The following is a 25467-nucleotide window of genomic DNA, read 5'->3' on the forward strand; positions in this document are numbered from 1 at the left end:
TGGATCAGAAAGACAAGCAGTCTAAGTTACTGCAGACAACAAGTGCTTGAAAATACGACACAAAAACATCAGCACAAGGCTGTAAAATACTTTTGTGAAATATTAATCATAATGTGTGTGGGCTCATTTTACACATGATACTCTTACTGACCTGATCGCATATGCCTTTTTCATCGTAAAATCACACTGCGTGCGCAATTATGAAAAAAGACAGTATTGACGATTATTTTCTACAAAATCCGATGGAAACAATGCAGAAATATCAATATTTCTCATATGGAATATGTTTATGGATTAAAACTGCAAATTAATGTTATACTGTGAACGCTTAGCATGGAGATTTCAGCAGTGCGAGCTCGTCTGGAGTTATGATGGACGCGCAGTTTCATAATAAGAGCGCAAAGTTCTTTTATAAATGAACACATTCAGATATGACCTCATTGCATAAAATGTATTGTTAAATTTGCTAGAGCATTTATTTCATGAAACAACACTTAGAAATGACATCTAAACCCTTTGATCTTTCTAACAAAGTTTAATCTCCTTCTTCATCAATATAATACATTTTATACTTAAAGGAATAGTCTACTCATTTTCAATATTAAAATATGTTATTACTTTAACTAAGAATTGTTGATACATCCCTCTATCATCTGTGTGCGTGCACGTAAGTGCTGGAGCGCGCTGCGACGCTTCGATAGCATTTAGCTTAGCCCCATTCATTCCATTGTACCATTTAGAGATAAAGTTAGAAGTGACCAAACACATCAACGTTTTTCCTATTTAAGACGAGTAGTTATACGAGCAAGTTTGGTGGTACAAAATAAAGCGGATTTAAAAGAGGAACTATATTTTATGGCGTAATAGCACTTTTGGGAGTACTTCGACTCGGCGCAGTAACACCCTCCCTCTCCCATTATGAGAGTGAGAAGGGGAGCGGACTTTTCAGGCGAGTCGAAGTACTCCCAAAAGTGCTATTACGCCATAAAATATAGTTCCTCTTTTAAATCCGCTTAGAAAAGTGCTACGTTTTATTTTGTACCACCAAACTTGCTCGTATAACTACTCGTCTTAAATAGTAAAAACGTTGATGTGTTTGGTCACTTCTAACTTTATCTCTAAATGGTACCATTGAATGAATGGGGCTAAGCTAAATGCTATCGAAGCGTCGCAGCGCGCTCCAGCGCTTACGTGCACGCACACAGATGATAGAGGGATGTATCCACAATTCTTAGTTAAGGTAATAACATATTTTAATATTGAAAATGAGTAGACTATTCCTTTAACCGTTTGTAAACAAAAACACGTCGGGACCGCTCATGGGCCTGGTTCGCTCTAACAGGCTAAAGTAATTTTAGCAATAAGAAGGCCATTTTACAGTAAACTTTAAAGTCATTTTTTAATCACTAGACATTACAGGTAAATATCTAAATGGCCTTAGCTGTAATAAATCTGTAATAAAACCCCTGCCCAACGCACTCACTCACTCGCTCCCTGTTCTCCATGCATGTTTTTATTGCAGGAAATAATTAGGTGACCTGCTCATTTTTCTGATTATTTTTCAGCATTTTCAATTATTTTGCAGCATGTGTAGTGCAGCTAGTGGCCGTGATGTTATGTAATGATCTGTTGCTGTGCAGGAAAACCATCATCTGCACGCTGCACGCCAGACCGTCCCTGGGGCAGCGTTCTTCTCTTCCAATCAAACTAATGCAGGGGTACAGCGTGGAGAGCGCTTGTCAGGGCGGACAGGAGCAGTCCGAATTATTTCTCACCACACTTCGGCCCCGTACACACTTCAAAAGTTTTAAGAGTGACACATTTACATGGAGTGGCGTGTTCACATTTACATTTCATGTTTGTACCGAGACTCTTTCCAAAAAATTTGATGATTGACAGGGAGGTTACCATAGCAACGTTGTGCCATCTCACATGTTTACCATTCACTGCTTTGACCAAAATAATATTACAGCGTTATTTTCTGCAATTTTAATAAACTCCCATCTTGGCATTGTGTGTTGTTCGCATTTGTGATGCTGCTTCAAAGGGTGCAGTGATGCTGCTTATGCAGAGTTGCCATGTTCACCTCTTTTTTGGGCTTACATACTGGCGCTTAAGCGTTTTTGGCTATGGCTCATGACACAATCAAGTTTTTGGTATTATTAAAGCGAGAAGAACACTCTGTAAATTTCTGCACAGTACACACAGAAGATTTTTCCTCTTCTAGGCATTTATTTTTTCAGAAGAGGGAGCTGTCATGTCCATGATGCACGTTTAAATATTTCAACAGAACAACTAGTTGTTCAGTTCAGCTCACAGCTGCGTTTTTGTATATGCGGTTGTCACTACCTGCTTTTTGCGGGAGTTAACTCTGTAGTCAGATGCAATTGTCACTCGTGTAAATACTGTGTGTGTGTACAGAACAGGATTAAGCATTAAAAGGTGAAGTAACAACCACATTTAGAGGCCTTGAGGAAAACTTCAACTGGGCCCTGTCTGTTGAACTATGACTTCCTCCTTTAGTCCTTCTGTACTGTGAAAGTTAAGGTTGAACAGAATAATTGTGCCTATGTGTTTATGTGGAGGGAGGCTGTCTACAGCTGGAATTGAATTTAGTCAATTTACTTTTAATTACAGTCAAATTACTGCCAACCAGCTTTTGCAATAAAATTCTGCACTTATGTGTGAAGTTAGGCATCACAAAATAAAAAGTGGCAAAAATTGTAATATCTGAATAGAGATAAAAATGAAAAATTTATTAAAGCTGTGATCATTTCTGTGCCACTAACAGCCTTAAACAAAAAATCATTCAGAAATAATGTTTCTTAAACACTCCCCATCTGCATTGTTAGGAGGACATAATTTCCCCTGTGAGTGTTGAGTAGAAGATTGTTTGTTACCAAACAATCTCATGGCAATTCGTACCCATTTTATGCGTTGACTAATTTGTACTGTATTAAAGTGCAACTGCGGTCCGATTCACGTTTTTAAATTTCCTTTGGTGTGTAAGTGTGTATTAGTACATGTTAACTATATGAAGAGTTTCGTTGCAAAACGAGATAAATCCATTTTTTAACATTTTTGTCAAAACATGTTTATTATTATGTCATCATGTTGTTATTTTGTTTTATGGTGCTACTTAGCTGTATTTTTTAAGTTATGAAGATTTAAATCAAAACAAACCAACTGCAGTTGCATTGAAATTAATAGGAATACACAACCAAAAAACGAGATTTCTGAACAATTAAAAAAACGGTGGTTATCTCGTTTTGCAACGAAACTCTTCATATGCAAAAGGTACAAACCCCAAAGTAAATGCTGACGCAAGTTATCGTTTCCAACGTAAATCTCTTTTGTTGGACTACAACAAACACACAGATTTTAGGCAACAGTTTACTTCCTGTGCCTGTTGACGTGGACAAACGGCATTATCATAATTATTCCCGTTTGGACTCACAGCCTGTAAGTTAACTCCTGTTAGCATTGCATTGTGACTAAATCTTTTAAACGTGGTAAGGAGCCAATCAGGCCAATCACAAGGAACAGATTGGCTGGCCAATCAGGGACACAATGCTTTTCACACCGATGAACTTTGTACAAAATCAGAGCGTTTGAGGAAAACAGTATATCTGGAGCAATAAAAATGTAGCTGAACGTTGTCATACTCAATTCTAGTCAGAATTTGAGTCTGATACCGCTCCATTGAGCTAAAATTATGAGGCGTGTCTCAACCGAAAAATGCCTCTGCACTCAATTGGATAGACCTATGACCAATCAGAGCAACGGAGTGTTTGACGTATGTTGAAATGTCGTCTTTTGCAGTCTGACCGAACTGCTAGTTATTTCGCTACAATCACACTAACTTCATTGTGATTATACTAAGTCTGAGTTAGCGAACGTACATCACAGGGGCGTTGCTAGACATAAAGCTCTACTGGGGCACGGGCCCCCCATTTTTTTTTTACTTTTTCTTGAAAGCCTGCGGTGTGCAAGATACAATTTCCTTTGCTTAACCCACTATTCCAACATTGCAACAAGTACTGGGAAAGACAAACATTTATTTAAAAATATTTAGGTATCATCTTCATATATACATATAAACAACATTATTAACATGTTTAAAGGCATAAAATGTTTGGAAATAATGGCCGGAGAGAAATTTTTTTATGCACATTTGCATTTTACATAACAATGAGTAATAACTTCTTTTTTTTTTTTAAGAATATTTTCATTTTATGACTGCTACTAAAAAATCTATCTTAGTTACTGCTAACTGTTTATGTAATGACCTAGAGCTAGTGAACTAAATATTAATTTCATATCTGAAAATACAGAACAGTATAACACAGTTTTTGTATGTGAACAATGCAATTTTATAGACTATTGACAGAGGTTTTCCTGAGATTTTCCCTCTAATGTTTAAGCCCTGACAGGGTAAGATGTGTCTTTACTCCCTTAAATTCATCATCTCTCATTTTTGCTTCCCCTTTCCTGCTTTGCACAAAACATTTCTGATGTCCATCACATGCGTCAATGATCGGGTGAAAATAAGATTTTCATTATTATTTAACTTACTTTAGTCTCATCATGTTTTCATAAACCAACTCAATCGCGTGTACTTTGTATGCGGCTGCGCGCGGCAGAACATGCGTGCACGCCTCAATTCATGTCCGCGTCCGCGCACCCATTCATGTCCGTGCACGGACGCGGACATGAATTGAGGTGTGCACGCGTCAGTGCGACTTCTGCGTCGCTTTTTCAAACGTGAATTGTGTAACTACATTGCATATAGATCAGTTTTGCCGCGATTGTCTTTGTAAAGGAATAAACTAGTTAATTGCTAAAATGTAAAATTGAGATTTACACAGGGGCACAAAAGATTTACACAGGGGCACAAAAGATTTACACTGGGGCACGTGCCCCAGTAAAAGGGGTCTAGCGACGCCCCTGGTACATCAACACCTACTATGTTTACAACATTTCATTTATATCACAACATTAAGTATTTACTTAGTCATACAGTAAGACTATCTCTTACCATTTGTACGTTAGGTGAACTTCATCCATGACGATAGCTACCCATTACGTTGGCTTGAAAAATATCGGAGCCTAGCATGTCCCTCCACTTATTCAGCAGTCACGATTCCGGGCTTTCGAAAAGAAGCTGGCAACGACCGCTAATCATATCCATCTCGTCGTGAACGCCGAGTTGCATCGCCGCGACACTCATTTCAGTTGCTTCTTTAACTTTGTCCTCCATAAGTGCGAACAACTTTCCCGTAGGAAGGACGGCAAAAACATAAACAAATGCCTTGATCGCGTTTCTCTGTTCAATGTCAGAATCCACACATCTGAATTCTCCAGCGGCAGCCATTTCATTGTAAACAGATTCAACACACGCGCTCTTTGGGTGACGTGGTTGATACGTTACTGTTGATCATCTGTCCATCATCGTATAAAGCCCGCCCTCACAATTTGATTCGTCGACCAGCTTTGGGACTCGCATAGTAGCTCCTCAACGGAAAAACGCCAGACCGATCTTCCCGTTTTCAAAATGTGGTGGGCGGGGCTAAGATCGGCTAATAAAAATGTACAGTATGTGAATTTTTTTAACCATAAACTACGCAAACACATTGTATTATACCAAATACACAAAAGAATGTTGTTTTTTTAGCAATGAAATAGGTGCACTTTAATTATGACCACATTTGTATGTTTTTGTACGCTTTCGCCCTTGTGACATTAGGGTTAGAGGAGGGGTTTCAATGTTGTTGTGTTTTTAAATAATTGTACGTTTTTGTATGATTCACTATTTTACAAATTGGCTAATTTCATACAAAGTCCCGAGATCAGGCTGTAAGACTCAGATTATTGGCTTATAAAAGGTATGTGCCCAGAAGGGAGTATCCATTAGCAAAGATGGCAGCCTTCAGGTCACATGATATTAAGGAGTCATGCACCTGCTAAAGAACTAACTTCGACATGAATGACAATGTTAATGGATAGAGTTCTCCAGGTTAGATCAAACCAAGAGAGTAAAGTGCCACAGAGCAACAGTAGTTACACTTTTCAGGCAAATCAACCTACCGATGTCTGTCTTAAAGTTGTCTCTGAACATCAGATTGGACATTTTAACCACTAGTCAAAATCCGGGCCAGTATAACCTTGTCTTAGCTTAGCATATACACCAACATGCGTTGAATTTAAACTGGATTAGCTGTAGCGTGTGTGCGTAGTGTGATGTGATCAGGCCGGCCTGCGATCGGGCTCAATGTTTTCAGGCATCTGTGATTATCCTCTCACGGCCACAGAGGGAGCTTTTCTCACTCTGTCTGTGATAATGAGGAAGAGACTTGTAATGCCCACAAGTCATTTTCTTACTCCTCCCCTTCTCTTCTCCTCCATCCTATCACTCATTCTTCACCAGCATCATGCCTTCACTCCTACACACATCTCACTTCCTGCTACACTTCTTCATCTGTGATTATGGCTATAATGACAGCTTCCTCTGGTTGATTAGATGTTTTTACATGAACACACCGTACTGACAAAGTTTCTGTGAACGACAAAAATCTCCCTGAACTGACAGAATTTAACTTTGGGGAATCTTGTTACTGTTGTGTTTTATTCTAATATCTACATGAGGGGCGCTGGCAAGATTTAATCTCAGGGTACGCACAGGGTAATCCTGCCAAACTTGCATATCAGAGGATGCATTAGACTTGTTCATTGTCCATCATTTTGACAGACATGGACATACAAATTCCATCATAATCAATTATAATTGGTAAAATATGCGAACAACCCAATATTACAAAAAACAACATTTGCAAATCAAAGCAAAGTGCCTACTCGCAGAACGTCATATTGCCCTCTCATGGTATGCATGGTTGCAGGTCCCACTGATCTGTAATATAGTGAATCTTTAAGATGCTGGTGTCTTAGTAGGCTTCAATATTAGCAAAAGTCATCACACGCTATTCACCAGATTTACATGTTTGAACTAGCAATGTATTCTGATATGGTTATTATGACCAGGTACAGTATATATTTTCAGTATCTGATGGATACTGTTGTCTTCTGTAAACAGGTGAAGGACCGTGCAGTTGTTAAGACCTCCACCTTGCAGACTGATCATTTCATTGGTTACCATGGACCTGAAGGAGCGCAGACACCGTACGTTAACCCACAGGCCATGTGGAAAAGATTACCAGTTCACCACCTCCACCCTGGCCAACGACGAGTGCCGCGTACCCACCCAGAAATCCTACAGCTCCAGCGAGACCCTAAAGGCTTTTGATCACGACTCACGTCTTCATTATGGGGGATGTGTTGCTGACCTGGTGCACCATGAAGCTGATGAGTTCACCAGACAAGGAGGTAAACACACAGAGATCTAATCACATAAACAACTGGTTAACCCTAAATATGAATGTCTTTGACAAAACATTTTTAAATATACATTAATGATCAAATATGTACACAGTGTTGCTGTATTAGTGTTGATAAGTTGCTTGGAAACTCTAAAGCACGTACAGTTAGCATAATGAACTGTATTACTTTGTTGAATAACTTTTTTTATTTGGATAAATATTACATTCAGCATCTTAACTGCAGGCTGTATGCAGTTGCCAAGCTTGGTGCATTAATATAGAAAATGTGATCACAGCTTTGCATTATCGTCAATTTGGATGTCTTGTTATTATTAATAAGTTGGTATAAAAAAAAAACATTTTAAACAAAAGCACTAAGTCAGCTCTCGTAGTATATTGCTTTAATATGAGAAATACTTAAACACCCCATAAACACACATATTCACTGTGGTCAGTCCAATATCAAACAATAACATTTTAGCGGTTGGGTAAAATGAGTTAGAGACTCAATTAGATTAATAATTTTGATTTCTGGCATGAAATAATAATAATTTAGATTTATGGGGTATTTAAGGTTGGGGCTTTAAAATAATCCCAGTGTTGGTCCAATAAAGGAATTTGATCAAGAAACACATCATATCTTGCTCTATCACAATGTCTTTGTCATAGTACTGTGTCCTAACCAGACAAAATTCGTTATGATTCCAGCGATACTGAACGGGAAGAACGGGTGTGACGTGACACAATCAATCCCAAAACAGTTTTTCTATGTTTGTGCGCCCTTTCGCACTGCAGCCGAAGAGCGCACACGCATATAGAGACACATCTTTTAGTTTTTATGGCTTTCCTTGTGCAACTTGAAGGATTTTTAATATTTTTCTGCTTTTATACGTCTAATCAGTCTGTCCTCGTCAATGTTTGATGATTATTATTTATTATGCGCAGAACTTTAATTAAATGACTTCTCACTGTAGGCGGAGCTGTCAGCCATGGCATCGCAGAAATAGAAACCATATTTAAAATAGAAATGTTGCGGCACCGCTTCGTGGTTGGTTATGACAAACACTTTGAGTAACATGGAAAAGACACCTTTTTTGCGTGTCACAGAGTGTCATATAGTTAGGACACAATATAACACCAATTGTTAAGGTGACTTATATTGGATATTTTTTTGCAGTTCACAATACCAGTAGACAATCCCACTACACTGTGGCTATATGCATGCTCTTAAAGAGACATGCAACCTGATATCCAGATAAGTTTCTTAAATTACATGAGGTATTCGAGAGTCGTGTGTATACTGTTCCCAGCAGATGTTGCCCGGCCTAATGTCAGTAATCTCTTTTAACCTGTTCAGTCGTAGTCTATAGAAGCTTAAGCTAGTCAACCCATTCCAAGCCCCAGGCTGTAGACGTGTTGCTGAATTGATGCAGGGATGATAATTCTGATGCCAGTATGCAGATGCATGCTAAATCAGCAGGGGACCATTTATCCGAGCAAATCCAAATCGAAGGTGACTTGCTTACTAGCTCAAACCTGGCTGACTGGTTCAGATGCATAGACTTTGCTTAATCTTTGATCTTTAAATCCTTTTTAAATGTGTTTGCACATGCTACTATAAGAAGTCAGATGCGTCACCTGAGGCAAAATAGGAGTGGAGGCAGTAAAGGAGGAACAGGAAGAGAGAGTGTGTTTTGTAAAAATACTGCAGCAACATCTCGCCATCATAATGAGTTGGCTGCCGTTGATCCGGAGCGGAGTCGAGGATGGGTCATCTTTAAAAAAGGCGATGTCAGGCCCGCAAGCCGGCCGATGTGTAATGCACTGCCAGCAAGCCATTGATTCTGTTGTTTAAAATGGATTTCAACTCGATGTCATTGATCAGAGCCAGACCACGATTTCAGCCCGTAGAGAGAGGGAAAGAGAATGTGCGGAGGAAGACAAATCCGCTAGATATGCGGCATCTTTTCTCACTCTCCCCCAGTCTTTTGTCTTAGCCCTTTTTCACTAAAATGGTGCTCAGCTGGGAGAATTGCAAACCTCTTTTAGAACTGAACTGAATGTAAGTGACTAGAAATAAATATTGAGCATTGCAGTCTTTGTTTATGAATCTTTTATGAAATATTTTAATTAATTTAATGGAATTTATTTGAATTGATTTAAAACATCAGTCTTGAAAGTAATGAAAAAAGATGATTCATGGCAATTAATTCACACATATTTTAAAATATTATTTATAATTTTTTGTTGACTAGAAAATGAGTCTGGCCTCTTATGAAAGCATCACTAGCTGGATTTGACTATAATGGACTGGCCACCAGTTTAACTAGGTGGATAGCTGGTTTTAATGCAAGGGTTATTTTTTTCATGCATTATAAGGAATCAAATTAGTATTAGTTTTTATATGGAATTTGTAAATACAATTATTTTGGATGCACAGGGAAAGTTGGTGTGCAACAAAACATAATGTACAAAAGAACTGTATTAGAGTCGATAAGTATAATCAATTTTTTTGGGGGTGGATGTAATCTAGTTTTGTTTTAAACTTTACTCGCTGCCTCTTACATCAGTCAAATAGTGGTTGTGTTTGAAGCCAGCATGTTTTAGAAGGTGCAGAGCCTATTCTTCTGCACAGAATGCTGTCAGGTTGGGCTGTGACACCAGAAATGGCACACTGTCTTTGGAAAAGGGACATTTTTTTTCTCTCACAGCACTTAGATACTGACAACAGATCTCCGAGCTCATGCAGCCCAGGGTGGAATGGCCTGTGGTTCCTCCGGGACATTTGGTGACTGCTGCAGTGAGCAAGAATTACGGGTAGGTGTAGAGGAGTGAGGGAGGACAGACTGACACAGCGCAAGGCTGTGGAGAAAGTTGGAGGCCGTCAGATTGATGCCGCTCGGCTACTTGGGGTGGTAGCGCCTCACTGACTGCAGATGCATTCGTGGGAAGTGTTGCCACGGGAGACTAACAGTGTTCTGGGGCCATATGTAACAGCACTCAAAGGGCACTGCCAAATTACACTCCCTCTTTCCCTCGTTCATCCTCGCTCACTCACATAGTCATCACGACCCACGTTAACATTTGCGCTGAGAGGAAGTGGAATATTACTTTTCAACTTTCTGTCCGAATGGACAGTCTAACCTTACATTTCGGCTCGATTTAATATTGTCCCATAATGCACTGCACTTGTACTTACATGCACTCTTTGGTATCAGTATGTACCTCTGAGGTATCCATGTACTCTTATTGAACTCTTTGGGTTCAACGGTGTGTACTTTTTGAAAGGGTTTTACTAGGCACAATTTTTTACTTTTTTTGATACACGTTTGTAGGTACAGTGCACGTAAACTGTACCTACAAAATCAAATCAACAAATATATAATTTATACAGAAGCCGAGAGAGGTTGTGTTATTATTATTATCTTTGCTTGCTTGTTTTCTCGTGATCTCGACTTAAATTTCTCATGATCTTGAAATAACAAAAGTTGTATTATTGTGATGTGATTAAACCTTAAGTGTACTCGATAGAACGTATTGTTTTGTTTGTAGACAGCAAAGCATATGTAGCGAAATTATCATGGATGAACAAATACTTGGGTTAGAGATTCGTTTAAGCTAAAATAGATTTGTCAGTATTTGACAATCTGATAGTTGCGAATATAGGGACCATCTCTAAGGTTACACCTTAATATACACGTTTCTACTTTAAACAACATTTAAATGAAATGACTTGCAGTCAACAAACAGTCACAAAACCGACTATACAGTGTTCATGTGGTTGTCACCTATGATGCACACTTTTTAGATTGAATAAATTAAAGGTCGAAGATAGAAACACGTACATTATAATTTTTAAATGGTCCCTAAAATCACGAACATTGTTGTCCAACTTCATGTACTTATTTACAGGGTTCCCACGGGTCCTTGAAATCCTTGAAAGTTTGTGAATCTGGGGGAAAAATTCAAGGACCTGGAAAGTTTTTGAAAATGTACATGCATAGATACAGATCATTGAAAGTGCTTGAATCTATTTTACGCAATCCAAAATCCATATTATTCCCTGTGTGGTGTAGGATAATATAATACAAATTCTAGACTTTTTAAGCACACGTGCTAAACTGTTCGCTTTAAATGCTTAAATCTTCTGTATGCGAATGTTGATTCATACCAAAATGCTTTTTGCAGAGTTGTGTTTGACAAATGAAAGCGTCTCGGGTTAAGTATGTAACTGTTGTTCCCTGAGAAGGGAACATGACGCTGCGTCTCCCTTGCGATACTTCCTGCGTCCCTGTAACGCCGTCTTTGGCAATATTTTAGATAGCAATATACTTCCTGGCTCCCGCGTCACCCTGTCTTTGTCGTTAAGCTTCACTATTGGTTGAATTTGATATACATATTCAGACGCACTTACCACCTGAAATGTATAGGCCAAAGTGTCACTGCAGTAACCTTGCTCTCACTTAAAATGTGTCCCCACATTTAGTCCTTGATTTTGAGGGTATTGGACTTGGAAAGTCCTTGAAAGATTCTTGAATTTGAAGTTAACTAAGGTGTGGGAACCCTGTATTTAGTACATCATGGGCAGTTATTTGCTGCACATGGTGATGGGAGAACCCCAACTTATAATAATAATAATAATAGTAATTGTTATTATTATTATTATTATTATTGAAATAACATCACACATGAACGGCTATCATAAAACGAGATCGGACGAAGACTGAACAAAGGCAAAGGGGGTAAATATACACATATGAACACAGGTGAAAAATGTAAGTTATAGTTTGTTATTAATATTTTGCATTAGCATAGGCATTTAAGATAGATAGAACAGGGCAGCACTGAATCAAGTCAAATTTTCCTAAATGACATTGCATTGGATTGATGATGTAGCTTCCCAGTATCCCTCACTTGGATTAAAATTGATCTGGCCACTCATTTCAATAAACAGATGTGTTAGACATCTTGGTAATGGCCCCTGTTAGGTGAAAATGAAAACCAAGTTTGGCTCTCCCATCCACTGATGGCTCTCAGACAGTATGGACATTAGGGCATTGGATCGAACCTTTCATCACTTTCTGTCTGTCTGTGTCCTCACACCCCCACAGGGGCCACATCTGTGTCTACAGAGGCACATCTGTCTCTGCACAGGCTTTTTAGTAGAGATTGTAAATGCGTGATCTGTCCTGCCAGCACCATCAGTTGCATATTTTCGTTTACCTTACTGTAATGTGTCTAATTGAGTTGTGATGGAAATAACACAAAATCAATCTAATTATACAGATCTTCCTTAAGGCTGACTATAGTCCTACAGATATCCCACTGAATTGTTGCACATCCCAAGTCCCCACTCTTCCCTGCCTTTAAAATGTTAATTAGTCACTGAACTTTTAGATTCACGTCCGAGGGTTTATTGACTATACAATGGTGTTTGTACTGTATGTACCCAGTTTGATCCCAGATTCGTATAGTTCTTGTTCTTAATGTTGTGGATTTTAGAGGACCGCGCTATACTGCCTAATTCCTACTTTATGAGCAATGTACAGAAGAAAAGGTGAAAGCGTGTGCGGTTTTCGGAGTAGGCGAGAACAATCTAATCATATTCTGTTTAGCAGCCCTTCAACAGTCAAGTTTGTTTGTGCCATTGTGCTCGACTTTTTCCCAATACTATTCTTTTCTACTTCATCCCTCTCTTATCACCCCACAGCTGGCGGTTTGACGTGGAATTAGCTGTCAACTCGCACATTTTATTTATTATTTTATTTTGTTGATTCTGTGCTTTGTTGGTATATCGCAATAAATCTGGGCAGAAAAGATCAAAGGGAGAACAAAGAACCTGGTGGGTATTAAAAATAAATGACTCTGAGATTAAATGTAGTCTCACTCTCTCTCTTCCTGTCCTCGTCACATTCTGTTTCTTATTGCCCCAAACCCTCGAAGACTCTCACAAACACTTTGAAACCCTTTTCGCATCAACTTTGAGACAGCTGAGAGTTGCTTGTTTGCTCATTGATGGTTTGGGAATTGGATTCAAGTGTCCCTGAAGCCTCCAGAAGCATCTTGTTAAGTCATACAAGCAAAGCACAGGCACAGCAGTTCATTACCTAGTAAAGTTCTGTGTGTCTCAGCCGAACCAAAAAACATCAGACAGCCAAAAAAAAAAAAAAAACACACACACACACATTAAAGGTGGACTCATTAAAAAAGTTTTAATCCTCAAGAAAGTATTTTTCACTCTAGTGTTAGATGTATAATATATCATGTTAGTAACCTAGTTATGCTGTTTTACATGAAGTGGGTCAATTCATTGGTGCCACAATGTTGAGGTCATATGTCTGGGCAAATCCTGTTTTTTCCATTGACAAAAAGTTACTAACTTTATTGGCCATTGGCACTGTATGTAACAAAAATAACTATTTGTTGTGGGTTCAGCCCAGTGATAGCAGACAAACAGTTTTTATAGTCTTAGGAGTAGGTATGCTCTCATCAGGATTTACAGAGTACACATTTCTTTTCGTCATGATTGGCCGATACCAATGCTCGATACTATTAACAACAAAAAAAGGACAACAGACAAACATTCATTTTACAAAGAGCAATTAAATATGCCTTTAAAAAGGCTTATATGTGTGTTTAAGGTACTGATAATAAAATACTGCAGTCTTCTGTGTATAAATTAAATATGCACTGATTTTTATAAATTTAAAACAGTTCTTCAGTAAGAACAGATGATGAATTTATCTTTAGTAGTATGAATTAGGTTACTGTAGCTTTAAGACGTGAGATGTGAAATCTTTGCTCATCTCGTGCGAATGACAGGCTGTGTCTGTGTGCATGCGTCTTGTGTATGCAGACAAGAATGGGTGCAAGTAAAAAAGTTTAAACTGTCAAAACTTTCGGCATGGAGATGCAATGTCCACGATAGATAGATATGTTGCACACGCTGTTGATGGGGATGTGAAGACGTATTGCGCTGCATGTCAGGTCTGGATCCCGCCCTTATAGAAAATACACATATCTGTGTAAAGGCAGAGAAAGAAATCCAAATTGCAGGTCGCACATAAGCAACGGTTTGTAAAAATGCTCGCACTGTGTAAAAATGGTCTCAAATTGTGCCCGCATTCAGGAGCCCTATGATAACAAAACTAAACAGAAAGATCAGGAAATTTAGCGCTTACCGATCCAGTCATTTAATTCGATGATCGACCGATACTGATCTAAGGCCAATCGATAGGAGCATACCTACTAAGGAGCCATTAAAACAACGTTTACCAAAAAACTAACATTTTTATGGGTTTTGGCTGTTGCTTTACATGACAGCGACATTTAGGGTCCTGAAACGCAAAATTTTGAAAATAGGTTTCAGTCGTTTTTGAAAATTTCTGTGTAAACATGCATTCGTGAATACTTAACAACAACAACAACAACAACAGTTGTGGCCTACAGCAGTGGGTTTTCAAACTTTATTAAGGGACACTAATTTTCAGCTCCTCTAGAGGTAAACATTTGGTTTTTACCATTTTGGAATCCATTCAGCTGATCTCTGGGTTGGCGGTATCACTTTTAGCATAGCTTAGCATAATCCATTGAATCGGATTTGACCAAAAGCATCGTATTTTTTTTTAAATAACCAAAGAGTTTCAATATTTTTCCTATTTAAAACTTCACTCTTCTGTAGTTACATCATGTACTAAGACCCACAGAAAATTAAACGTTGTGATTTTCTATGCAGATATGGCTAGGAACTATACTCACATTCTGGCGTAATAACCAAGGACTTTGCTGATGTAACAGGAGGCGCAATGATATTATGCAGTGCCCGACAATAGTCCCCTGCTATTGAAAGTTACCAAGGGGACTATTTTCGTGCGCTGCGTAATATCATTGCCCCTGCTGCAGCCATTCCTTTATTATTATCTAGAAAATCGCAACTTGTCTGTTTTAGTAGAGTCAAGTTTAAATACGAAAAATATTGAAACTCTTTGGTTATTTTTAAGCGTGATACTAATGGTCTAATCAGATCCAATGGATTATGCTAAGCTATGGTAAAAGCGGTACCGCCAGACCCGGAGATCAGCTGAATGGATTCCAAAACGATAAGAATCAAATGTTTACCTCTGGGGTGTCCCTTTAAGAGCGACCCTAAAAAACCTCCTCTGTCTGTCTCTGAAACTGTCCATTTTAAGACTCACTTTATCTCTGTTAACCCCTTTATTGAACACATTGTCTCACTAAAGCCATTAATGGTGGACTGCTAATAGAAGGTTATTGTCAACAGTAACCAAAACTACACTGTAAAAAAATTCCGTAGAAATTTGTAGCTGGGTTGCCGGTAACTTACAGTAGATTTACATTTATGTTATTTACTGGCAACATTTTGTGCAAAGTTAAATGAACATTAAACATTTACAAGTCTTTGTCTTTACATTCTGGGAAACAAAATCTGAAGCAAAAAACAGAAAAAAGGTTGATGATGATTTCTGGTTCCCAGAATGCTTTGCATGAGGCTGCTATTGTATAGTTTTATTCTGTAAAGACAAAGACCTGTCAATATTCAAAATTCATTCAACTTTGAACAAACCCTTGCCAGTAAATAACACAAATTCAAATCTACGGTAATTTACCGGCAACCCAGCTGCAATACCATTGTAATTTCTACGGATTTTTTTTTGCAGTGTATAGCTTTCACAGCTAGCTGTCAGTATAAGTACAAGACGGCTGCCATTTCGACCAGCTCAACATAAACAAAAAATCACTTAAGTGCACCTTGAAACAACCCTGAAAGATCTGAACAGTCTCCATTCCGATCTTGGGTTGTATATGCCAGCAGGCTTACAATAATTGCATTAACATATCCCTTAATCTTTTAAGAATTTAAGATGGCATTTCTTGGTGAAAGCCCTTAATCTGTTTTGGAATCTCCCAAAGCAAATGCACATTATGAATCAAGCCAACATTGTCCAATTAGGTTATCCTGATGCTCTGATGACTATATATCTTAATATCATATTATCTTATCTTATCACATGTGTGTATTCTCCTATTGTTTTTTTTTAGACTCAACAGCAAAAGCTGCTCATGTCATCAGAGGATTGGATCTTGGTCTGGTGCGCTAAGCATGTTGTTGGTGTTGGCCCACAGCGTTAAAAGTAGTGGTTCATCAGTTTGATAATTAGCTTTGCAGAATAAAAGGAAACAGGTGGTTGCTTGGTTGTAATTCCTGGATGTAATGCAAAGAGAGCTCAGACTGAATTGTTGTTCTCTTGTGAAATAGGTCTTCCCTCACTTTAAAATGTAGTTTAACAACATTATAACAGCTTACAAGATTGGCACTAGGGCCATTTCTCTTTTTATAAAGTGCTTGAAGTGGCTAATAGCCTTGCTATGGGTGGCTAAGGTGTATAACAAGAGAACTCACAACAGTATTAGTGCAAAGCATTAAAAAGACAAGACACAGTGGGCAGTCTAAGCCTGACGGCCATCTAGGGGTCAGTTGGTGCTTATCAGCAGCCATATATGCAGATTAAACTCAAGGTTTGGAAACCATGTCACCTCTTCTGACACCAGCCCGCCAAGCTCAGCCAAATTGCAGATGGCATCCCCCATATCTCCCAAGTTGTTGTTTTGTCACTCAAAAGAAATGATTAATTTAATTAATAAATGAAAAGCTGAGATGCAAAGGCCACTAAGAGTGTGTCTGATGTTTTCTTGTAAATTGCATTTTTGATCAAACTCTTTGATTTCTGAATGACCTGAGGGTGGGATTGAGTGGATTTGAAGCTAAAGTATTTGATAAACGAATGATACGTGGCAAGAGTTTTTGTTTGATATCATTATCTAATTTTTGACGGAAGTGGCATTAATGGCTTTTGCGTCTGAGCTCCTCAAGTATGTGGTTAAAATCAGGAGTAATTTTACCCTTGGGTTCAATATGCAATATATTGGGCCCTATTTTAACAATCTAAGTGCATGGTCTAAAGCGCATGGGGCACGGTCTAAACGGGCGTGTTCAAAAGCCACTTTTGCTAATTTAACGACAGGAAAAATGGTTTGTGAGCCAAGTGCAGGGTCGAAAAGGGTTGTACCTATTCTTGTAATGAGTAATGGGTGTGTTTTGGGCGTAACGTGCAATAAACCAATGGGAGTCTTAACTCTCATCCCCTTTAAAAGCCAGTTTGCGCTGGCGCTATGTCTAATCCTAATTAGATGACGGACTTTGTAAACTGAAAAACTAAGCGGAGGAAGAAGACCCCCAATTTAAGATTAATGTTAAAGCAACACCAAAGAGTTTTTTTTACATTAAAATAACGTTTCCAAAAAAGTTACAGTCATTCATTTCACATTTGCTTTGCAGCCCTCTATCAGCAAAAAACGCGCTAAAGAAGTTTCCAACCGTCAGGTCGCGGTCCTGTAGTTCGAGTGAAAACTACAAAAACTTGCTTTACGGCAGACATACAATCCAATCAGAGCCAGCTTTGCTGCAGTAGGCTAAATTATTTACAATAGTGGTAATGGACAATTCCGCTTCCAACCTGCAGGGGGAGCAAAGAGCAAAAACTCTTTAGTGTTGCTTTAAATAATTGTGTTGTTTTTATTTGTATTGACATATTTATTTTTTTGGATTAAAACTTTTAAAAGCTGTTTTCGTGGAAACTTAAAAATATGATCATGAAATAATAAATATGAAATAATAAATATGATCATAAAATAAATCATGGAAGTAAAAATAGCAGGCTTTTAATTGCTGTAAATGTATGGATATCCAACATCATCAAAAAACTATTTACAAGTATGTAAGAAAAGATTTGTACTTTAAAAATACTTTATTTGTAACAAACTGGAGATTAAGAATTTACAAACGTGCGGAGAGCCGTTTCAGCACCCGGACAGCGCCATGAGTTTTTTTTAAGCATTACTTAAAAATGTTTCTCATCTCACTATATCCACAGGTACAGAGTCATCATATACAATAAATCCGTAGATGCAATATTTGCATTTATTTAAAGCAAAACATTTACTTATCCAGCTACAGGTGAAGCAGCTCTTTACGCCTTCTAAATCTCATAATCGGTCCTCATTTATGTCCAAGAAACTCAATAATAATCATTTACATTTTAATCCTTTAGTTTTTCATATTATAAAAAGGGTTGTGTTCTGTGGCGCATCAATGTGTGTGATAAGCAAACGTGCGGTGTCGTTCCATACTATTTATTTGCTCATTAAATAACAAAAACAGTATTGCGCCATTGACTTTAGATCAGGTTTTAGATGGTCAATGGCGTAGTATATTTTAATTGCCTCAAAATAATAACGTAGCGCTAAGCGTGAAAATTATCATTGCGTTGCGCATTGCGCTGAATTGCGCCAAGTGTATGATAGGGCCCATTGTATTAAATACTTAGTCAAATCCAATCCTAAATAACCTACCCTATATTAGTGGCACCTTGAGAATCTGTTGAGGACATTCAGGCTTATCTCATAGTTTGTCAGAGGTTAAAACAGCTCGTGTCACATTCTGTAGCATGTAGCAGGCTTGTAGTGTAATGGGATTTGTTGAAGGTCTCATAAATTAGACATACTTTCAGTGTTCTCTTTTATTTCTCGTTTGATTAATAAATGCAAGCGGATCTGTTCTGCATGTGTAATAGAGTACCAAACGCAGACAGATGTGTCGATAACGTTGCCACCACAAATTTACACACTGTTAACCAGATGCAACCAATGGGAGCGTAGTGAGACCCCAATTCAACCATTATGAGAAAAACAGCTTTCATACTCACTCTTTTAACACTCCCCAGTGCTTGATCGGCTTCCTACAAGTATTCAAACATGTCAGATGCAGTCTTTTGCAGCGTAGAGGATGTTGTAAATATCAAGAGCTTATCTCAGGTGGTTTATAAGAGGCAAAATGTCTCTCTACGGGGTCAGATCTATTTCTGCAGCCCAATTAAAAGGTGTTGAGTGGCCTTGCAGAGCAGGTGGCTCACATGGGGCAAGGCGTTTGACACTGAGGGCCCTGTTCTTGCTTAGCTGTTATCTCTATGTCCCAGCATTAATGGGGGACCTAATGATGTGCTATGCATCTTGGGAACAAAGTATGCTGCGAAAACTCACTGGACGCCCACTGCTGAGCGTAAACCTTCTCAATTAACACCCAGACCACCAATGATAACACACCACCTACGGTACCAACACGCCACACGCAGAATCTGATGTCACTTGTACAGGTAGGAGGCTCTGAATCAGACAAGTGTGGTGATGTTGAAACTTGCACTTGTTTAGCCACGATGAAGCTTTGGGTTCCACTTTTTTTATATTAGGGCCCTGTGTAAGTCTGCGGTGGAAAATCTGTATCTCTATCGAACGCAGGTGTAGAAGTCATGGGCGATGATGGAGAACCCAACTGCGTCTCCATAGCAATGTAATTATTGAGCACTGCATTAGCAAGTTGCTTGTAGAGCACAATGCAGTGAGGGCGTTGAATAGGAGGCAAATCTGAACAGGTGCTGATTGATTTAAGGTGTCACTGTTGTGTGTGCGCAGGAGCCAATCTGAGATGTAGAGCAGACCGGTGTGGGGGTATCTGGAGGGAGGCAGAGCCAGCTGTGTCATTTCATTAATGACACCACAACACTCCTTATAGCACCACACCATGCCTGAAACCTTGTAGACTGACCTTGATTTATGTCCTTTCTCTACACCTTTCTTTGTCCTCATATTCACTGTATATTAGCCCTGAAGTTGCCGTTCTCATCTAGCTTTCTCTATTAATTTTTCATCCTGTGTCATCTTTAATGTTTTGTTTTCTCTTAGCTTCAGGTTTGGTTCGTGCCCTTGCTTCAAATCATAATTTCATGCTTTTCTCGCTATTTTGTGTTTTTAAACATTTTTCGTAATTTTCAGCATGCACAGCGGCTACACTTCACAAAGATCGTTTTTGTAATTGCTTTTAACTAATCTGACTCAAGGTCATTTTTAGTTGGATCTATGAAGTCAGTTACCCTCAAGTTCACAAAGGTGCTTATCACATTTAATACAGTCATAATGTTTGGCATGATGTGATTAAATGGATTAATCAAACCATGTTTTAGTTTTTCTCAAAATGGTGTTTGTGTGTTGAAGAAAAGAAAGAAAAAACAAGTCCCAAACTTTTTTCTTTGAAATGGAAAAAGTTTTAATTTCTCCGTTGCAGATTTAAATAAGATCCTGTCATTGCTACAGGGTCCCACAGTGCTTCATTTCCTCAGCGCATGCCTACAGTAACAAAAATAACCATCAGCCCGCAGAACATGAACAAACATGTAGCACAAAGACGCTGTCTGGAGCAGATCCATTAGCTGTCACCATCGGTAGTGGGATGCGGGGGGTAATAGAGAGACCACAGAGAAGCTTGCCGATCTGGATGCAAAAATCACATCCTTCCCCCTGCTGAAGCGGAGGCCTTTTTATATTACTCAAACGCCCAATCAGCCCCCTCTCTCAGCCTCTCAGGAAAGTCAAATGCTTCTTTCATGAGTCTGATGAAGCATAATGACCAGAGGACAATTTCCACTCCTGGGGTCTAAAATGGGATTTGACTCGGTCCTCAGGGGTGAGCAAGGCCAGTAAATTACCTCAGTGTGTGTTCGGGCACCGGTAAAGGGCATTAATGCAAAGAACATAGACCGAAACGCACCTCCAGCTAGAATACAAGCACTGTACGTCAAATTAGAGACCCCCCTTTGTGCAACTACTCGCAAGTTTCCTATAGTCTGCAGAACTACTGAAAGTATTAGCACAGAGTTGGTTCTAAACTGCTCTGAATTACGTGTCGTGGTCACTGCTTCTAAAATTGTGGACAATTTAATTTGTGATATTGATCAAATTAGTGAGAGGCAAGTTTTTTTGCATTTTCTGATAATGGTGATAATAATCATCATCATCATAATAATAACACCAATAATAATAATAATATATAATAATAATATTGTTATTTTTATTATGTGCTTATGAGGTACTAATATGCACCCTTAATATGCAAATGTGTACTTTTACAGTAACAATGTGTACAGTTTAAATGTGTAAGTATCTTACACACACACACGTTTATTGCAATAATAATGTATGGTTATTTTCTCTCAAAGGATTTACCTTCATCTCTACGGATTCATTTTATTTATTTATATTCATTTAATGTTAATTAACTCATTAAAGCTTACATAACACAGGCTGTAACACACACATATGTAACGTTTTGACATGATTATGTAATACGTACGGTCATGCTGGTGCATCACATGGCTTGTGCAAGACTAGATGTTATTGTTTAAAAGGAGTGGAGAACTGGGGCGAAAGTAACGCTGGGGAAATGTAACGAAGTGATTTTCTCCAAGCCCTGACTACATTTGCATTCCAAACTATGACAGCATCTTTACCACGCAACCTTTGACCGAGGTGACAAATATCACGTTATTTCATCATTGTTTTGCGTTCATAGAAAGCAGTTTTTCTGAAAAATGGTTCGTTCGCTTCTGCTCTTCCCTACTTTTTTTATTTTGTGAACATGACAGTCATTTTGCTAGATAAGACCCTTATGCCTCGGTTGGGATCTTTGAAGCTACATTGAAACTGTAATTTTAAACTGCATTGAAACTGTGTATTGTAGTCCAAAAAAGTACATTATATGGAGAGAAATCCTGGAATGTTTTCATAAAAAATAAATAAATAACTGAACAAAAAAAGACATAAATATTGTTAAAGGAATATTCCATTTTCTTAAAAGAAAAATCTAGCTAATTTACTCACCACCATGTCATCCAGGATGTTGATGTCTTTCTTTGTTCAGTCGAGAAGGAGTTATGTTTTTTGGGGAGGACATTGCGGGATTTTTCTCATTTTGATGGACTTTGGTGGAGCCCAACACTTGGTACTTGACTCGGCACTTGGCGGTTTTTTTCGGCGGAGTTTCGAGGGTCTATAGACGATCCCAAACGAGGCATAAGGGTCTTGTCTGGCGGGGCGATTGTCGTTTTTGACAGGAAAAGTGAAGGATGTGCACTTTTAGACCACAACTTGTCGTCTAGATCCGTTCGTGATGCGCCAGGTGACCCCACGCAATAGGTCATGACGTCAAGAGGTCACAGAGGACGAACGCGAAACTCCGCCCCAGTGTTTACAAATGTGTTGAAAGAGGACCGTTCTGACGTTTTTGTGTTTCAACTGATACTAATTAATGTCTTTGTGTCAGTTTATTGCTTACAATGGTCCGCAAATTAGCGTTTTATATATGTAACACGTGACCTCCCGTCGTCACTTCGCGCTGGACCGGACCTAGACGAAAAGTTGTGGTTTAAAAGAGCATATTTTTTATTTTTCTTGTCAAAAATGACATTCGCTTCACTAGATAAGACCCTTATGCCTCGTTTGGGATCGTTTATAGTCCTTTGAAACTCCGTTGAAAAAAAATGAGTTGAGTTAAGTATTAAATGTTGGGCTCTATTAAAGTCCATTAAAATGAGAAAAATCCTGCAATGTTTTCCTCAAAAACCATAATTTCTTCTCGACTGAACAAAGAAAGACATCAACATTTTGGATGACATGGTGGTGAGTAAATAAGCTGGATTTTTCTTTTAAGAAAATGGAATATTCCTTTAATAACATGGTGGAGAATAAATATGCTTTCATGAAAGTAGACTATTCCTTTAATAAGTCAGAATGAAAAAGCTTTTGACCCCACCCCCTTTAATTTACTTATATGCATTTTTTTATCTGACAAGACTGTGTATAATATTCTGTAAGAGATATGGGAGGAGAGTGAATCCAGTATACTTTAAATAAACAGATAAAGCTTGGAGCAGCCAAAAGTGCATGTACAATACTGTTAGCTAAGTGTATCTACAAATGAGACAAAAGACAAATTCTGAATGGCATTTTAGCAATGAAATAATTTCATGATATGGGTATTGATACTTACGATAGTTAAATTCAAGAATTAATTTTACAACTGTGTAGCATATACCATTTCAAATTTGCCACTGGATAGATACCGCAAGGAAAGAAAAGAGAATAAAGTTCATGAGAACATGCAGTGCGACAGCTCTTTCTGTAGCCACTGATAAAAGAGGTGAAGTGAATTGTGGCCATGAAGTCAAAGGCATGATTTCTGCACAGAGGAGCTTATGAGAGACAGGTAGACAAGAGCAAGGTCCAGCTGATCAGATGTAATAAAAAACATGTTACCAAACCCTTTCTGTAATTGAGCAAACTGCTGTAAGGACACACAAGAGAACAGAAACAGATGAGTCAAAGCTACATCCACCAGCTGGTGAGAAGCAGGGACGTTCCCATCTGCGCTTCTAAACATATGAAGCAAAGAAGAGCGAATCATTCTTAGAATTTAAACAAATGTGCTTCATAATCTTAACTCTTTTAAGAACATCATGGGATGGTGGAATATATCTTGATGGTGTGGATGATGCCATTTTCCAGGCTTTGATGGAAACTCACTCTGAGAGCACCTTTACATTTCGACAGAGAGAGAGGTGCCTGATCTTTGGGTTTACTATAGTATTTCTCCATCTGGCTGTACTATGAATTTGTAAACATGAGAAAAGAACAAGATGGTCCATTTCATCACAGTCTGCATATCTCCATGGGAATCAAACATGAGGCATGTTTGTTTCCTCATGCATATGGCACTGGCTCTTAGCTGGAGAACAAGAAGAAATATCATATTTGGGAGGAAATTTTCCGACATATTTTAGAAAAGAAATGACATATTTTACTTACTTGGCACCTTGCTATGCATCGCTCTCTGATAGAAACTGTATAAATTGTCACAATATCAAAGCATAGTCCACAAGTCAAGTTGTGCATTTAAGTCAAGCAAGCATTCATACCTATCAATAATACATTTATGCATACGCTCTCAGAGAAAATGTACAAAAGTTGTCACTGGGACAGTGACTTAATATGTACCATTTTTGAGGTACCAACTTGCAGTGACGGCCGGTGACGTCTTTTTTCGAGGGCGCTCAATGCGAAGTATGTAAGCCCGTCGTGTTTCTTTTTTCAAAATATGTGTCCTGCGCCTCGAGAGATCCTATGTACATCACGTGTCTTGTCAAAATAAGTGCCTGCTGCAGACGCGTCTAAAGGGTTTATGATAAAAGAGGCGCTTGCATTTGCCAGATACTCGCATAATCTCATGCGTAATCAGAGTTTACTGTTAAGGGAGTGTCTTGCGTGTATTTCGTGAACATGAGCATCTCTTTTATCATAAATGGTTTTGACGCGTGGGCAGCCGGCACTTATTTGACAAAACACATGATGCAAATGGTTCACATGATGCAACAAACAGATATTTTGAAAACACAAGCAACACACACGACACTCCGAACACATATTTTGAATTAGCGCCCCTCGAATGAGCAGTCACGAGCCGCCAATGTGTACCATTGAGGTACAAAAGTGTACTTTTTAAAGGTACCACCCCAACTTTTGTGCCGCCTTGTACTTTTTTCTGAGAGTTTAGGAGTCTTTGTTAAAGAAGAAAGAATCTTTAAAAGACAAGTTTTTAGGGCTGTCAAAAGATTAATCCCGATTAATCGCATACAAAATAAAAGTTTTTTTTGCATAATATATTTGTGTGTTTATTGTGTGTAATTATTATGTATATATAAATACACACATACATGTATACATTTAAGAAAAATGATGTTTATGTATATATTTTTTATTTATATATCATATATATATATATATATATATATATATATATATATATATATATATATATATATATGTAAATATAATATATGTAAAGGTTTCTTAAGTACATAGGAAGTGTTTGCATTTATATAACAGTGCACACACATATATTATGCAAAAACAAACTTTTATTTTGTATGAGATTAATCGCGTTTAATCTTTTGACATCCCTACAAGTTTTATTTAACAACAACATGCATCTTTCTTATAAACACACATAGTGTGGTCCCTAAAGTGTTTGGACACGTCAGCCTTCATAAAAAGCTTTCATGTAATGTCTGAATAACGTAGTTCATATATGGATATAATCATCTTGACCTTCACAAAGTATCACAAAACATGT

At 38.2% G+C, this 25467-nt stretch overlaps 1 protein-coding gene across 8 annotated transcripts in view; it reads left to right on the top strand.

Annotated features, from left to right (window-relative positions):
• Nucleotides 1-25467, top strand: part of tenm2a (teneurin transmembrane protein 2a) — a 361970-nt gene that overhangs the window by 78034 nt on the left and 258469 nt on the right. For all 8 annotated transcript variants that reach the window (XM_055177252.2, XM_055177251.2, XM_055177253.2 and 5 more), the window contains one exon: nt 7091-7380. In XM_055177252.2, the coding sequence (XP_055033227.2) occupies nt 7152-7380 (229 nt within the window). In that variant the 5' untranslated portion in view covers nt 7091-7151. The remainder of the gene's footprint in view (nt 1-7090; nt 7381-25467) is intronic.

Source organism: Misgurnus anguillicaudatus, chromosome 16, assembly GCF_027580225.2.
Source record: "Misgurnus anguillicaudatus chromosome 16, ASM2758022v2, whole genome shotgun sequence".
Classification (NCBI taxonomy): Eukaryota; Metazoa; Chordata; class Actinopteri; order Cypriniformes; family Cobitidae; genus Misgurnus; species Misgurnus anguillicaudatus.